Source organism: Mycteria americana, chromosome 12 (assembly GCF_035582795.1).
Source record: "Mycteria americana isolate JAX WOST 10 ecotype Jacksonville Zoo and Gardens chromosome 12, USCA_MyAme_1.0, whole genome shotgun sequence".
Classification (NCBI taxonomy): Eukaryota; Metazoa; Chordata; class Aves; order Ciconiiformes; family Ciconiidae; genus Mycteria; species Mycteria americana.
Window position 1 is genome coordinate 17,396,210 of NC_134376.1, and position 17,183 is coordinate 17,413,392.

General features: G+C 54.6%; 1 protein-coding gene across 11 annotated transcripts in view; it reads left to right on the forward strand.

Annotated features, from left to right (window-relative positions):
- The window catches only part of CDIP1 (cell death inducing p53 target 1), a 30,508-nt gene that overhangs the window by 11,546 nt on the left and 1,779 nt on the right, over positions 1–17,183 (forward strand). For 6 of the 11 annotated variants that reach the window (XM_075515105.1, XM_075515101.1, XM_075515108.1 and 3 more), the window contains 4 exons: positions 14,792–14,893; positions 15,483–15,581; positions 16,036–16,182; positions 16,482–16,746. In XM_075515105.1, coding sequence (XP_075371220.1) covers positions 15,497–15,581; positions 16,036–16,182; positions 16,482–16,746 — 497 coding nt within the window. In that variant the 5' untranslated portion in view covers positions 14,792–14,893; positions 15,483–15,496. Of the gene's footprint in view, positions 1–1,093; positions 1,267–1,763; positions 2,002–2,468; positions 2,758–14,791; positions 14,910–15,482; positions 15,582–16,035; positions 16,183–16,481; positions 16,747–17,183 lie in introns of those variants that run through there. The other 5 variants (XM_075515109.1, XM_075515099.1, XM_075515110.1 and 2 more) reach the window with 5 other exon arrangements.

Here is a 17,183-nt window from a genome sequence, read left to right on the forward strand (position 1 = left end):
GCAGAGGAACTCAGGTTTGTCTTTAATGTTTCTTTTAAATTGGGTCTTTGCATCCATGAGAACACCTGGCATATTGTAGTCTGTGTTCTTTCGTGAGGCCAGGTCACCAGCTGGTAAGGTCTGAACAGAAAGCACCTCCTGAGTGGGAGTGGGGGGTGTTTTCCAGGGCCAGTAGCAGCCTGCAAGGCAGCCTGGCTGCAGCGTGCTCAGTGCTTGCTCCGTGTTCAGAACACTGTCTTTTGGGGGCTGGGTTCAGCTGCCCAGGTGGTCCAGAGTGCTCTGTGCACGCCTGAGCCTTCCCCACTGCCCCTAAACGTGTCAGGGCTGGGGTTCAGTTTTAAAGTGTGGGGTAACGGCCTCTCCTCGCTTGTAGCTCACAGGCTCCCCTGCAGCCCCTCTTGACTCTTGTCGGATGTCACCGCCTGCACGGGGAGCTTTGCAGACGCGTGATGCTGAGCCCGTGGCAGAGAGCAAAGAGCTACCCCAGTTCTTTCTTTTCATTTCGGCTGGTTTTTCTTTAAATGTTCAGGTTAACCAGGTCCTGGCAATGCTGTTTCTGCAGCCCCGGTGTGGAGAGCCAACAAGCCCTTGGTCAGCCCATCTGGAGGCGAATAGCACTGGAGAGAATCCCAAAGGCGGCAGCAGGTCCTGACAAGTGCTCCTCCCGCACGTAACCCTTTGTGGGTGTTGCGGGTAAACCATCCTTGTCTTAAGCAGGGGGATTTTGTGTCCGGTTTTCCTGATATCCATACAGAGGAGCTGCACGAAGCAGTAATTTGAGCCTCTGGCTGAGGACAACTGAGCCCAGGCTGTGTCGTGGAGATTATCTGATTGTGCTTTGGATTTAATTCCCTGAGAAATCTTGCTTTGGACACAGCACCTGGCTTCCAGCGAGGATCCTGCTCTTAGTTGATTTGCCTGCTGAGTTACGGTGGCACATGGAAGGTCAAATGACATGGCTGAGGTCCCAAGGTAAACGACTGCAACGAATGCTCCTCCAGAGATTCGCATACTGTAGAGCAGAGCGGGGAGCTTTGGCTCTCTGACGTATTGAGTGGTGGATTGAGTGGTGAATAACCTTCTCCTCCGGCAGTCCTTTGTGTTAAAGGACTGCTTCTGTCCTGCTTTGCCAGCAGAGCTCTCCATCCCTGCACTGAAGGAAGAGCCTGACCCTCCTGGAAGCAGGAGTTTTCTGCAGCTGAAATCTGACTGCAGAAGTGTGGGAGAAATCTGCTGTTCTGCGAGCAGCCTGGCTGTTTCTGCACGGTGGGTTTGCACTCCCTGGCAGCGGTGCTGGAGGCGCAGGGCTTGCACTTGGGGAAATGCAGCTGAGTTGCTCAGAAAAAGTAGAGAGCTTTCAGTTAGTCCTTAACTTGGGTTTCCATCTGTGCCTTGCGCGAATGTGTTGTAGGCATGCGCCCTCTTGCTGTCTTGCCCAGGACCAGGATGATGAGTTGAGGAGGTGCTGCTAGGGTTAACAGCAGGGTAAAGGAGGTGGTACATGCCGCCTGGTCAAGGATTGCCAGGGCATCCTCTTTCTAAAGGAGGCTGCATCACTGTCTGCTGTTTATTCCTTCCCTCCTGGCTCTGGGGAGACGGTGTGCAGGCTGGAGGCAGCATATGCAAGGCTGACGGGAAGTTTGGCTCGCTCACAGGGAAAACATCTCTTCTTTTTTTTTTTTTTGTTTCGTGTAAAAAACCAGGCAGAAGTAACCACTGATACTGCTTTTTCAGCAGGGATTTTTGCTATCTTTCCTTTCAAGGTAAGAGCTGTCTGCTGTGGATTGCGTGTGGTGCTTTCAGGAGCAGTGGGAGTTGAGCCACATCCCTGCAAGCTGTGTGCGAGCGGGCGTGCGCGTGGAGAGGGCAGCATCCCTGGCTGGCTCTGTGGTACAGGTGTAATGCAGAGGACACGCTGCAGAGGAGGTCCAGGCTGGGCTTTGGAGATGCTGCTCAGAAATGCCGTTGTGGAGGAGGGCAATTGGGATTGCCACGGTCAGGGTATGGCTCTGTCCACCTTTCATCCGACTCTGCTCTGTTCAGTCTCTTTTTGCTATCCCTAAAGCCCGTTTTAAAGGGTGACAGGCTTTCGGTCAAATGACATTTTGCCAGCATCTGATCTGCTTTGTGCTCATACCTAGCGTATTTGTCTGCCTTCCTAGTCTCAGTATTTCCCTGTTTCTGGGAACAGGTAGAAGCCCGTGGCACACAGGTAGCTTTCCTGGCGCCAGGAAAGCTGGGGTGGTGTTGGCCACAACGCTGTTCCTTTTTTAAAAGGAAAGAGGCTGGCCTCAGTGAGGGAGCCCAGCTTCTTTGGAGCGCTCGACTTTGCTTTTAAAGATGTATTTACAAAAGCCTGGAAGCTGAAGTTTGTGTCTGTTTGATGTGCAACGAAGCTGGAAGTGGTCGTATCCATTTATTTATTCGTTTAATTTTAGTGTGTTTTTTCCTCTTCTAAATACCGGAAGTTATTTTTTGTGGAGGAAGACCTCCAAAAATGTGCAGCAGCAGCTTTTGAAGTGCCAACATCATTGAACGTGGCTGAATATGAACAAATCCTGCTTCCTGTCTTAGTGGCCAGAGCCACTGCTCATGTAGACAAAACAAGGCCGAATCACCGTGGGTCTCCAGTTATCAAATGCAGGAGGAGCAAGGACAACGCAGGCCGTGTTTCTGCTCGTGGGAGTGGATCTCAGCTGCGCTGTGAGGCTGACTCAGAGCTGCACGGGGCCAGCGCTGCACCATCAGGGTTTGCACGTGAGTTAGACTTGCCAGCAATCTGGTCCGTCCTTCTCAGATTTGTCTCACCTTTGGTGATTCCGTCCGGGCAGAAGCAGCCTGAAGCGCACACAGCTGCTGCCTGGGCAGAACGGCGTTAACAGACCAAATCGTTGGGTCTCCAAGTAGTGCAGGAATTATCTGTGGCTGTCCTCCTCGTGGCATTGTCTATTCAATGCGTCGAGCTGGTGGGTGAGCTTTTATGGCATGTTAGTGTATATTCAGCTAGGACCTGTCACGATGTTACCTGTTCCCTGGTCCCACTACATGCCACGCTTCAGTTGATTTTGATGACATACCTATTTGGAGAGCAGGTCGGATGGGCAGGCCTTTCCTCTTGCCATGTTTGAATCCCACACTGTTTTCGCAGTGAGCCTGTATGATGTAGCAGGGGGAAACACGGCCAGTGGGGAACACTGGACCCTAATCCATCAGCTCCTCTCATCACTGCTGTAAGCAGCTGGGAGAGCTTCGTGGTCACCGGTTTTGGATGTGTCAGTGATGGGGACCGTGGGCTTTGGGGTATCGATCCCTAATTGACTAGAGCCAGGGTTGCTGAGCATGGGAAGGAGGGAGGTTAGAAAGCCTTGTGTTTCTGTATGCAGGACTGTGTGCTGCCCCACCGGCTCTTTGGCTGTTTCCACTGCTGTAGAGAAACCTCAGACAGACCTCTCGGGGCTGGGAGTTACGCCCTGGTCTGGGGGGATCCAGAGACCTGCTGTTCGTTCTTCTCCTCACCCAAAAGCGGCCTGAAATGAGACCCTGGGTCGACCAGGGAGCACAGAGCCAGCCGCAGGGGAGGGTGCACGGATTGAAGCTGTAGCTGGGGTGGGCCAAGCCCTCTCTCTTTGGGATTGCGATGGAGTCGTGCTCTCCTGGTTGTGTCTGTCACGCTGCTGTGCCCTGGCAGGGCTAACGGGAGTGGTGGGAATCTGGATCTTTTCTCTTTTGTTTTCTTTAGCAAAACTCCAGCCTAGTCTGTGCGTGGGCTCCCATGCAGCTGTGGTTTAGTCCCTTGTGTCCACGCTGAATCCAAGCCACCCATAAAGGCCACAAGCTCTGAGATGGTGGGGGAGGATGAGCGGTGACCGTGTGTGCCTATGCAGTCCCGTGGCAGTGCTGCAGGGCAGGTGAAGCTTTCTGGAGCAGCGAGACCAGCCACAGCTTGCTGTCCCATCCATACTGCAGCAGCACACGCCGGAGAGTGTGCCAGCATGGGCGATGCTTGCCGTTGCCACAGCTGAGCACGGCTTCAGGTCGCCGATCTAGACTTGAGGGAGATAACGGGCTTGCACTGAAAACACAGTGCAGAAATACCCTGCCAGAGCTCGGTGTGTTCAGCCTAGCAAAACAAAGTCAGAGTCAGGGCTTGATGGCCATTTGCAGCAAGCAGGGAGCGAAGGAAAGCTGTTCAGGCTCAAGAACGGATGAGCGTAATCTGGCTACAAATAAACTAGAAACTGTAAGGCCGTCAGAGCAGTGGGGGCCTGGAACGGGCTTCCCACGGGAATAGCAGGAACAGGACGGCCAACACAGTGCTGGCATGTGAAGGGAAGTTTTGGGGTGTTGTCCCCAGAGAGGGAAAGAGGGATGGGCTGATCCAGCGGGTCCCCTCTGTCCTCTGATCCTTGTTCTGCTTGGTTTGTCACGCTGCCAGCCCGTGGGTGCCCTTTGCTTCTCTTCTGTGTTTAGCAAGAGCAGTGCTTGCAACAATTGCCTGGTGGGTTTATCTACCGTTGTTAGTTTGAAGTAGAGGAGCCAGTAAAAGGTCTTCTTCAGTTAAGAAGAACTAATCTGCATTTTTAGCTGGAAATAGCATCTCCTCTCTCCATTCTTTTACTGGTAACTGGCTCCTTTTGAGTCTTGTGATCCGGCGATGGGTCCTTGCTCCCAAAGGACCTGCACTAGACATCGGTGAGTCCATCAGATCTTGAACTTAAGCCCGGTAAACAGCTTAAATTTTTTGTAAAGCTCTTATTTTTCCCCTAGGTGTTCAGCGGGTCTGTAAGCATGGTTATTCCAGTAAGCCTTAGTGCGGATGCAATTTCCACATTCTTTGGGAACATTTCTTCCCACGTGAGAACAGCTAGTTTGATCTAAGCTGTTTTCATGACACAGAAACGCAGTGGTCAGCTTTAATAAACCAGCATGGTTAACGTGGGACAGCTTTGTAGTACGCTGGCAGAATGGCTATTCTTGCTGGCGTGGGTGGCTGGAGATCCTGGGGCAAAGCGCAGCCTGCCAGGGACATCCTCCCTGGGAAGGCACACCAGGCTCTGCGTGCCGTGACGTCTCTGCTGCGAGCTGCCACCGGACTCCAAGTCCGTGTCTCTGCGGCGGTGCTGTGGACGGGAGAAGTCTTGTTTCTCGTTTCCAAGACAGAGGGAGCAAAGTAAGTTGGCTTTGCCGAAAGCTAGTGAGTAAAGCCAGAACTGACCAGCAGCAAGAGTCCTTGTTATGTGCTTCTGGGGATCGTGTTTTGATGCAAAATACTGCTGTGGTTTTGACGCAAAATACTGCTGTGGTTTTCTTTAGTGGCTGCATCTTCCCAGCTCACCTGCCTGTGCCCAGATACCATCAGCCTGCTTCAGCCCAGAAGGCCCTCCCGGTGGGGCACGCTCCAGGCTCCCCTCTCTCCTGCGCTGGGTGGGTGCTGCTCAGGGAAACTCTGCCTCTTTGCAGGGGTGCTGCTAGCTAGCTCCTGAGAGCAGGGTTGCCTCTCCGTGCTGCCATACGAGGGGGGAGGATCTGGGTTGCTTTGCTTTGGCCACGTTGCTTTTGAGAGGGAATACTGCAGGGTCATCTGTGCCAGGGCGGTGAGTGGTGTTCTGGGGTGGCTCCCAGCCCAGCGTGGAGGGGAAGCCTTGTGCCCTCCAGCTCCCCTCGGAGCTCTCTGGCGGAACGCTTTTGTGCTTCTCACGTTAAGATAAAAGAAAGCAGAGGAGAAACAGCTTCTAAGAGGCTTAAAAGCAACAGGCTTTCTTTTCCTCCTGGGAAGGGCACACAGCCAACATCTTGCTCTTTACAGATCTCTCTTAATAAGCGGAATATTGCATTAAGAGTGACTGAGTCGGCCAAGTATGAGCAGAACAGCTCTGCAGCCCCTGCAGCTTCCTTCATCCCAGTGCACGCATGGCGCTCAGATCCACTGGCCGTTGCCCTCGTGGCTGCCTTTTCCTGCTGGTCAAGGTGGCAGGATTAATTGCTGGCTCAATCTGGGGCTGTTGCTTCATCTGACGGGTGTTTCTAGAGCGGCTGGTGGAGCACGTGGGTGGGATTGCCTCTTGGTCTCCTCGCCTCCTGAGTTTTCTCGCCAGCAGCCTTGATGATGGAGGGAGTAAGGCCGGGGAATGTTGAAAGATGTTACGTTATGGGAAGATGGCCTCTGAGCGGTAATGGGGGGAGATCTGCTACATTAGAAAAGCCGTGGGCTCAGCTGGCCTGTGAGGGCAAGGAAAGCTCCCTGGCAAGCTGGTGTCCTGTCGTGGTTTAGCCCCAGCTGGCAACTAAGCACCACGCAGCCGCTCGCTCGCTGCCCCCGCGGTGGGATGGGGGAGAGAATCGGAAGAGTAACAGTGAGAACACTCGTGGGTTGACATAAGGACAGTTTAATAGGGAACGCAAAAGCCGCGTGCGCGAGCAAAGCGAAGCAAGGAATTCCTTCCCTCCTTCCCATGGGCAGGCAGGTGTTCAGCCATCTCCAGGAAAGCAGGGCTCCCTCACGCATAATGGTTACTTGGGAAGACAAAGGCCATCACTCCAAACGTCCCCCCCTTCCTTCTGCTTCCCCAGCTTTATATACTGAGCATGACATCATATGGTATGGAATAGCCCTTTGGGCAGTTTGGATCAACTGTCCTGGCTGTGTCCTCTCCCAGCTTCTTGGGCACCTGGCAGAGCATGGGGAGCTGAAAAAAAAGTCCTTGACCAGTGTAAACACCGCTTAGCAACAGCCAAAACATCGGCGTGTTATCAATATTATTCTCATACTAAAACCCAAAATACAGCACTACACCAGCCACTAGGAAGGAAATCAACTCTATCCCAGCCGAAACCTGGCCAGTATCCATCCCTTACTCTATACCATTTACGTCATGCCCAGGTTCTACCCCTTCTAATACAATTAAGTTCATTTAGTCCATGGCTTTGGGCTCCATCCGTCATAATAGTCCTTCAGGGCAGAAGAGATGGTCTGCGGTGTTGGATTGTTGCGTGTTGAAGCCACTTCTGGTTCCATCACCACTGCACTTTGCTTGCTTTCATTGAAGTTCATTCTTCATTAATCTGAGTGATCCTTATTGAAAAAGTGATGACACATAGTATTATATAAGAATTGACATTATACCATTTAGTTCATTGGCTATTCTCACCTAAAATCAAATCCCCTTGAGGTACACATCGGAATTCCCCATCCTCTCGCATTACCCACCGAGTGCACCCGGGTCCTTGAGCAAAAGCAATCCCACGAATGGGCTTGCCTTTGCCCGAGGCAGGAGTAACCCAGACTGTCTTCCCCAGCATGTTTTTTATGTGCACTACAGGGACCTTATCCCCTTCTACAGTGCGTAAAAGTTTTGATTGGGCAGGGCCAGCTCGATTGGCAGATCCTCTAGTGTTAACTAACCAGGTGGCCTTTGCTAAATGTGTATCCCAATGTCTGAACGTCCCACCACCCATTGCTCGCAGTGTAGTCTTTAACAGTCCATTGTATCGCTCAATTTTCCCGGAGGCTGGTGCATGATAGGGGATGTGATATACCCACTCAGTGCCATGTTCTTTGGCCCAGGTGTCTGTGAGCTTGTTTCGAAAATGAGTCCTGCTGTCTGACTCAATTCTCTCTGGGGTGCCATGTCGCCACAGGACTTGCTTTTCAAGGCCCAGGATAGTGTTCCGGGCAGTGGCATGGGGCACGGGATATGTTTCCAGCCATCCGGTCGTTGCTTCCACCGTTGTAAGCACATAGTGCTTGCCTTGGCGGGTTTGTGGGAGTGTGATATAATCGATCTGCCAGGCCTCCCCATATTTATATTTCAGCCATCACCCTCCATACCACAGAGGCTTTAACCGCTTGGCTTGTTTAATTGCAGCGCATGTTTCACATTCATGGATAACCTGTGCAATAGTGTCCATGGTTAAGTCCACCCCTCGATCACGAGCCCATCTATATGTTGCATCTCTTCCTTGATGGCCTGAGGTATCATGGGCCCATCGAGCTATAAATAATTCACCCTTATGTTGCCAGTCCAGATCCACTTGAGCCACTTCAATCTTAGCAGCCTGATCCACCTGCTGGGTGTTTTGATGTTCCTCAGTGGCCCGACTCTTGGGTACGTGAGCATCTACGTGACGTACTTTTACAACCAGGTTCTCTACCCGGGCAGCAATATCTTGCCACAATGCAGCAGCCCAGATGGGTTTGCCTCTGCGCTGCCAATTGTTCTGCTTCCATTGCTGTAACCACCCCCACGGGGCATTTGCCACCATCCATGAGTCAGTACAGAGATAGAGCACTGGCCACTTTTCTCGTTCAGCAACGTCTAAAGCCAGCTGGATGGCCTTTACTTCTGCAAATTGGCTCGATTCACCATCTCCTTCAGCAGTTTCTACCACTTGTTGTATAGGACTCCATACAGCAGCTTTCCATCTCCGATGTTTTCCTACAATACGAGAGGACCCATCAGTGAACAGGGCATATTGCTTCTCATTTTCTGGTAGTTTATTGTACAGGGGGGCCTCCTCAGCACGCGTCACCTCCTCCTCTGGCGATATTCCGAAATCTTTGCCTTCTGGCGAGTCCATAATTACTTCCAAGATTCCTGGGTGATTTGGGTTTCCTATTCGAGCCCGTTGTGTGATCAGTGCAACCCACTTACTCCACGTAGCATCAGTTGCACGATGTGTGGAGGGGACCCTCCCTTTGAACATCCAGCCCAGCACCGGCAGTCGAGGTGCCAGGAGGAGCTGTGCTTCAGCGCCAACCACTTCCGAAGCAGCTCAAACCCCTTCGTATGCTGCCAGTATCTCTTTTTCAGTTGGAGTATAGCGGGCCTCAGATCCTCTGTATCCCCGACTCCAAAACCCAAGGGGTCGACCTCGAGTCTCCCCTGGTGCTTTCTGCCAGAGGCTCCAGGTAGGGCCATTCTCCCCGGCTGCGGTGTAGAGCATGTTTTTTATGTCTTGCCCTGCCCGGACTGGCCCAAGGGCTACTGCATGAACTGTCTCCTGTTTAATTTGTTCAAAGGCTTGTCGTTGCTCAGGGCCCCATTTGAAATCGTTCTTCTTCCGGGTCACTTGATAGAGAGGGCTTACGATCAAACTGTAATTTGGGATATGCATTCTCCAAAACCCTACAACGCCTAAGAAAGCTTGTGTTTCCTTTTTGCTAGTTGGTGGAGACATGGCTGTTATTTTGTTAATCACATCCATTGGGATCTGACGACGTCCATCTTGCCATCTTATTCCTAAAAACTGGATTTCCTGTGCAGGTCCCTTGACCTTACTTTGTTTTATGGCAAAGCCGCCTTTCAGGAGGATCTGGACCATTTTCTTCCCTTTCTCAAAAACTTCCTCTGCTGTATTGCCCCATACGATGATGTCATCAATGTATTGCAGATGCTCTGGAGCTTCGCCCTGTTCCAGTGCAGTCTGGATCAGTCCATGGCAAATGGTAGGGCTGTGTTTCCACCCCTCGGGCAGTCGATTCCAGGTGTACTGAACACTCCTCCAAGTGAAAGCAAACTGTGGCCTGCACTCTGCCGCCAAAGGGATTGAGAAGAACGCATTAGCGATATCAATTGTAGCATACCATTGGGCTGCTTTTGACTCCAGTTCGTATTGCAGTTCCAACACGTCTGGCACGGCAGCACTCAGCGGCGGCGTGACTTCATTCAGGCCACGATAGTCTACTGTTGGTCTCCACTCTCCATTAGACTTTTGTACTGGCTATATGGGACTGTTGAAAGGTGAACGAGTCTTGCTGATCACTCCTTGGCTCTCCAGTCGATGAATCAGCTCATGGATGGGAATCAGGGAGTCTCGGTTGGTGCGATATTGCCTCCGGTGCACCGTTGTGGTAGCGATCGGCACCTGTTGTTCTTTGACCCTCAGCAGCCCCACAACAGAAGGGTCCTCTGAGAGACCAGGCAAGGTGGACAGCTGTTTAATTTCCTCTGTCTCCAAGGCAGCTATACCAAAAGCCCACCGGTACCCTTTTGGGTCCTTGAAATACCCTCTCCTGAGGTAGTCTATGCCAAGGATGCACGGAGCCTCTGGGCCAGTCACAGTGGGATGCTTTTGCCACTCATTCCCAGTTAGGCTCACTTCGGCCTCCAATACAGTCAGCTGTTGGGATCCCCCTGTCACTCCAGAAATACGGATGGGTTCTGCTCCTGTATAGCTTGATGGCATCAGGGTACACTGTGCACTGGTGCCTACAAGAGCTTTATACTCCTGTGGGTCTGATGTGCCAGGCCATCGAATCCATACAGTCCAGTAAACCCGGTTGTCCCTTTCCTCCACCTAGCTGGAGGCAGGGCCTCCCTAATCCTGGTCACGATATTCATTACCCGCTTCTTGTATATACGAGTCAGGAGTTTCTTCATTATAATCAAGAGTAAGATCAGCCCTTTTACTCTGTCTGGGGAACTGTCCACTGGAAACCGGAGCAGCAATTTTCCTGGAAGAACCCCCTTTGGTGATTGTTTTTCCTTGCAACTCACGTACCCGTGCTTCTAGGGTCGAGGTAGGTTTTCCATCCCACTTCCTCATGTCCTCTCCGTGGTCACGCAAGTAAAACCATAGGGTGCCCCGTGGTGTGTATCCTCTATATCCTCTCCCTTGAGCAGAGGAATGCTGACTCCTAATAGTTGAGACACTGGTCCGTATAGGTGGGGAGTAGGACATATCTTCTTCGAGTCGCTGGACCTTCCGGGACAGTTTTTCCACAGCTGAGACAAGGGAGGAAGAGATACTTTCTTCGTATTCCCGGAGGTTACTAGCAGCTTCATTCACTGTTGGACCATCTTTCTCTCTCCAGATCAGTATTGCCAGTGAGTTGGCACACGACGGTGGTGCGTTCCGTACCAACTTCCGCCACGTAGGTCTTGTGCACTGGACCTCATCTGGATCTGTGGGTGACTGCACATCGTCCAGATCACCATAAATCACTTCCAGCATGGCTAATTGCCTCAGGTACTGGATACCTCTCTCCATGGTGGTCCATTTCCCGGGGCGGTACACAACATCTTCCTTGAAGGGATACCTTTCCTTTATAGCTGACAGGAGTCGCCTCCAGAGGCTGCGGGCTGGTTCCCCTTTTCCAATCGCTTTGTCAATGCCCCCTTCCCTAGAAAGGGATCCCAGCTGCTTGGCTTCCTTACCCTCTAATTCCAGGCTACTGGCCCCGCTATCCCAGCATCGGAGCAGCCAGGTGACAATGTGCTCCCCTGGATGACGGCTGAAATCTTTTCACATATCTCGCAGCTCACTCAGGGATAGGGATCGGGTGGTTTCCGTCTCATTTACGAGTTCTTCATCTTCCTCTTCCTCTCTCTGTGATGGCCCTGCTCCTTCATCTTCCCTTTCTAAACGAGCTGACTTCCGCTTCCAGGATTTCTTTTTATGTATAGGGGCGACTGATACTGACACGGGTTGGTTCTCTGTCTGAACCGCAGTGCTTGTAACAGAGTTGTCCGGAGCAGCTGCAGTTGCAGTGCCTGTCACAGGGAGGGCTGGAGCAGCCGCAGTGCCTGTCGCAGGGGGAATCGGAGCAGCCGCAGTGCCTGTCACTTTGTCACCAGATCCTTGAGGGTTCTGAATAGTGTTGAACAGGGCTCGGGAGGCATGGGCCAGACCCCAGCACATTGCAGTGATTTGTGTCTCCCTAGAATTGGCAGGGTGACGACATACTTTTTCCAAATATTCTACTAATTTTTCAGGATTCTGCACTTGTTCAGGGGTGAAGTTCCAAAACACTGGAGGTGCCCAATAACTCAGGCATTTGCCCATGCTATCCCACACACCCTGCCACTCATAACTATCCGGCCTTGGGGCAGATCTCTGGATGATATTCTTAAATTGCTTACTAATCTTGGACAAGATCGAAACAATATTCCCAAGCAATACCAATAGAAGTATCTTAACTACCCAAGGATGTTCAAGATACTGAAAAGTTATTGCAACGAAGGAGGAAGCATTGTAGAAGAAAGTAGTGAAGGTACAATTCTGCATTTCCTCCATAAAGTAATACCCGACATACAATAACGGTTTCAGTACAGCACTTAGATAATACCAAAATAAATCCAAGATCACTGTTTTAATAACAAATTTCACAGGCAAAACATCACCAATTAAAGCAGAGCACAGAAACAGCAGCGATGTCCTGGCCAGCTGCCAGCCCAGGCACGTGGCCATTGCTCTTATCAACATGTTCCCAGGCACAGCAGAGTAAGGTGATAAGCAGCACAGCAGCATGGCAAGCAGCCACGAACGAGCCCTAGACTCTAATATACAGTAAAGAAAGTAAGCCCTACGACAAGCGCAGAAGCCTGCTGATTAATAGCTAAACAGCAATAACAGCTATAAATTCTATCATCTAGCACATTCCAATCAAATCTGCCGTTATCTCAAACCCTTCGAGCCCCACCTTGGGCGCCAAAAAGAACTGTCGTGGTTTAGCCCCAGATGGCAACTAAGCACCACGCAGCCGCTCGCTCGCTGCCCCCGCGGTGGGATGGGGGAGAGAATCGGAAGAGTAACAGTGAGAACACTCGTGGGTTGACATAAGGACAGTTTAATAGGGAACGCAAAAGCCGCGCGCGCGAGCAAAGCGAAGCAAGGAATTCCTTCCTTCCTTCCCATGGGCAGGCAGGTGTTCAGCCATCTCCAGGAAAGCAGGGCTCCATCACACGTAACGGTGACTTGGGAAGACAAACGCCATCACTCCGAATGTCCCCCCCCTTCCTTCTGCTTCCCCAGCTTTATATACTGAGCATGAGGCCATATGGTATGGAATAGCCCTTTGGTCAGTTTGGATCAACTATCCTGGCTGTGTCCCCTCCCAGCTTCTGGGCACCTGGCAGAGCATGGGGAGCTGAAAAAAAAGTCCTTGACCAGTGTAAATACCGCTTAGCAACAGCCAAAACATCGGCGTGTTATCAATATTATTCTCATACTAAAACCCAAAACACGGCACTACACCAGCCACTAGGAAGGAAATCAACTCTATCCCAGCCGAAACCAGGACATGTCCCCAGGTAAGGACTCGGGGATGCTTTGGTTGGGCTGGGCTCATCCAGGAGTCCTGCAGGCACGGGGACAGGAAGGTCCGCGGCTCCTGGGAGCGCAGGGTGGGTTGGCTGCTTTCAGAAGAGTAAGTCCTCCTTTTCTTTACATCCCCAGTGAAGCTAAAAAGAGCGTGGCCCAATTTGTAGCTTTGTAGGTCACTGAAGGAGAAGGAGGGCTCTGCAGTGCGCTGCACTTCGGGTGCTTTCCTCCACCTGGAAGCGCTCTGTGCCACGGCAGCTCTGCTGTACCCGCTGCACCGGCCGGCTCTCCTTCCCCGGCTCTTAAGGAAGAAATTGGAGGGAAAAGCAGGAGGAAGATGACCCCCAGCCACCCTTGCATTACACTTCGAAGCTGTGTGGCTGCAACATACCACTTAAGACCTCCGGGGAGAAATATTAGTCAGTAAAAACAGACATCCTGGGGAGACCCTGTGCTGGTCCAGGCTTTGCTCATCTCCTGGGGGGATCAGCGTGCTGCTCGGCAATCAGCAGCGGGTGATGGTGCTCCTCCGCAGACTTGTGACCTGACTGGGTTTCCTGCCGCCTTTCAGGAGGCTGCTTGGAGCAGGGAGCGTGAGCTAGAAAAACAGGAGTGGAATAAAGCGAAGCCGAGCAGGTGGGGGAGGGATGGGTCTTCCTTCCCATGCTTGCCGAGGCCTTGGCTTCCCTTGGCCCAGCAGCCGCAGATGGAGGAGGCCGTGCCCCACAATCTCTGGGCGCACCCGCAATGCGGGCAGGGCTGGGGCAGCGCTGGCTGCTTGGCCCGGTGCCCGCAGAGGCTTGTGCCGTGCCGTGCCGTGCCATGCCGTGCCGTGGAGGTTGGCGTGCCCCAGGCAGGCTGCCCAGCGCGTGGCGTTGGTGCCGGGGCGGGAGCAAGCCTCGCTGCCTCTCCTCCCTAAGCAGTGACCCCCGCGGGGTGCTGCCCAGCTCGGCCCTGCTCCAGCCCCCCTCGGCCCTGAGCTCTCTGGGGCTGAGCAGGCGGTTCGTGCCTCGCCGGGGCTGCGGGGCGGCCTTGCCAGTCATGCCTGGGGAGGTAATGTGGCAGCAGCACCTGCTGCGGCCATCTCTTGGGGTCCAGAGCCACCCTGGTTGTGCCCATGGGATTTTTGCGGGCTGGCTGTAGCCTGGGTGCGTTTTTCCTGCTCAGTTGAGAGCTACTGGAGTGGGACCTGTGGGAGTGGCTGAGAAAGCACCGTACTCGCAGCATGCTGACCTGCCTCGAGGAGAGCAGGAGACCAAGGGCAATGGGACAAGCAGGGTCACATTTGCTCCTGGCCTGTTGGGGACAAAGGATGGGGGTTTGGTAGCTGCTCAGACCCCAAGGAGAGCTCCTAGCGCTGCTCCCCGGGCACTGACAGCAATGTCACCATGTCCCATGCCTGATGGCAGCCTTCCCAAGCACTGAGTGAACAGCCTCTCCTTTGTGTTTCCCAATTTATTCATGTCCTACCAGATATAACTGAGCCAGAGTAAACAGGGAAATCGGGTTTCTTGATGTCGTTGCACTTCCTTGGAGTTGAGAGCGTGTCAGTGGGGCTTTTCCATGTGCCAGGGACACGAAGCCTTGTGCCTGCCATCGAGGGGGCACACGTGGGGAGGTTGCTGCCCAGACCCACGCTCCCCACGCCTGCACTGGGAAGAGGAGGGGGTTTGGCATGGCGGCCAAGGCAGCGCTGTAGCAGTGGCTCCCCTCCATTGCTGTAACTCTCTTGCCGTCTACTTTCAAACAGATTCGGTGGGGTAAGACAGTTTCCAAACTACGCTGCTCAGAAGAATTGTTTTTCTCAGCTCTGTCGAGGCCTCTGAGCTCCTTGCTGCAAGGAAGAGGACAGGTAAATTTTACACCAGGTAAAATAATGTCTCCAGCTGTTAAAGATAGTCTTACCTTAACTCACTCGAGATTATTTAGAGATGCTCTCTGTGGGTTTGTGCCCTCCACCTCAGTTTGTGCTTCAGGCTGAGGGGGTCCTGCCATCCCCTTGGGGCGCAGCGTTGCGTATCGCTCTGCTGGGTGGAGCTGGGGGGCTGTGAGCAACGTGGGCAGCTCTTTCCCGTCTTTGGTCCCGTAATGCTGCAGCCGAGGTGCTTGGCAGAGCAGCTTCCGGCCCAGCACGCGGGCAGCGCAGCCGAGAGCCGCGCCGATGAGCTGCTGTTGCACCACGTGTGGGCGTTACAGGGGAAGCCCTGCGGAGCCGGCAGGAAGATGTTACACCTTGGATTTGCTGCCGGGGTTGAAGCCCGACCAGCTTCGGGGCTGTGGCCTTGTTTCTGTCCGGGGGGGGCTGAGGCCAGTGCAGCGGTGGTGCCAGCCCCGGACCCCTCCGTTACCTGCCACCTCCTTCCCCAAGCACCGCGCGGCTCTGGGCAAGTGCCTGTGCGCAGCAAGGCTGGCGTCTCTTCTAAAGGCTTCTGTCCTTGCAGGGCCACCCTGAGCCATGTCCAACGACCCTCCGCCGCCCTACCCGGGAGGCCCCTCGGCACCGCTGATAGAAGAGAAGCACGGCCCACCCCCTGCGGCAGGTACTGGGGGGATCCCAGCTGCGCCGGGGTGTTGGGGTGACGTTGCCGAGCGGGCAGGAGTCAAGCGAGCACGGCTTCCCTGGGAGCGCCCTGGCCACGGCCTCTCCTTGCAGCTCTGCCCTGCAGTGTGCAGTGCGCTGGGGAGGGCGGAGGGCTGCCCGGCTCTGTCTGTCACCGTATCCCGCTCCAGGGAGGGAGGAGGTCCCGGGGAAGTGACGAGAGCAGAAAGCACTCCCTGCTCAAAGCCTGGCTCTACTCGCTGCTGTGGGTGCTGTGGGGTGAATCTGGGCTTCTTGTGGGCCAGAGGACGAGGCCTGGGGGGCTGCCCCCTACCCCATGTCGTGTCTCCCTTCCCTGCTGGGGCCAGCCCCCCCAGACCACTCGGCCACGCCACCATCTCCCCATCAGCTCTGCTGCCCCTGGCCCTGGCTGCTGACCCTGTGTTTCCTTTCAGATGGCGTCGCCCCTGTCGTGGGACAGCCCCAGGGGGTTCCCATCCCCCCTCCTGAATTTGGGCCCCCCCCATACGAGCCACCCTCGCAGCCGGGGTTCGTGCCTCCCCACATGCCCACAGACGGCTCCGGGCCCTATGTGCCGCCTGGTGAGTACCAGGAGGGGCTGCGTGAAGTGGGGGGCGGTGATGGGCAAGGACCCCCCCTGCCCCAGGAAGCACGTGTCTGCCGGTGCCCTGGGGAGCGGGGGGACGCAAGGGGGGCTGGGGCTGCCGTTTGGGGCTTGCAGTGAGGCTCCTTGGGGTGGGGTGAGGTGGGGGGGCACAGTGCCTGCAGCAGGGTTGGCCCCAAGTCCATACCCGAGGTGGTGGTGTGGCCCCCCCAGCGAGGATCTGGCCTCTCCTGCCGCATACGGCGACGTTCACCTGTGCTCGTTTCTCATTCCCAGCAGGTTATTACCCACCCCCAGGCCCTCACCCGCCCATGGGCTACTACCCTGCCCCGGGCCACTACCCCTCTCCCAGCGGCCACACGGCGACAGTCCTCGTCCCATCAGGGGCTGCCACCACAGTGACGGTGCTGCAGGGGGAGATCTTCCAGGGCGCCCCTGTGCAGACGGTGTGTCCCCACTGCCAGCAAGCCATCACCACCAAGATCACCTACGAGATTGGGCTCATGAGCTTCCTTCTCGGCTTCTTCTGCTGCTTCGTGGGGTAGGTGCTGCAAGCAGAGCTGGGGCCTCCCTGCCGCCAGCAGCCCCGCGGTGATGGTGATCGCTCCGCCCTGGTCCTGGTGGCCCCAGTGCCAGTGGCTTTGGCTGAGCTGTTGGGCGTGGCGGGGGCCTCGGCACTGAGGTGTTACTGGGGCGGCAGCTGGGTTCCTGGGGTGACAGTGCCTGGAGACCCGGGCTCCTGCCAGGGGAGGGGAAGGCCCGTTGTGGAGCTCGGCATCAGGGGCCTTCGTGCCGCCCAGAACCGGTGGTGCTGCTGAGAGCCACGGTCTCTCCTTGTGGCCAAGGGGCAGCAGTGGGGCCTGCGGGAGGGGACGGGGTGCTTGTCTCGGCCCCTTGCCCCAGCGGTGGAGGTACATCAGGCCTCGTCGCCTGCGTGTGCCTCACCAGGCTGTCCCTTCCTTCCTTCCGCGAGGTGTG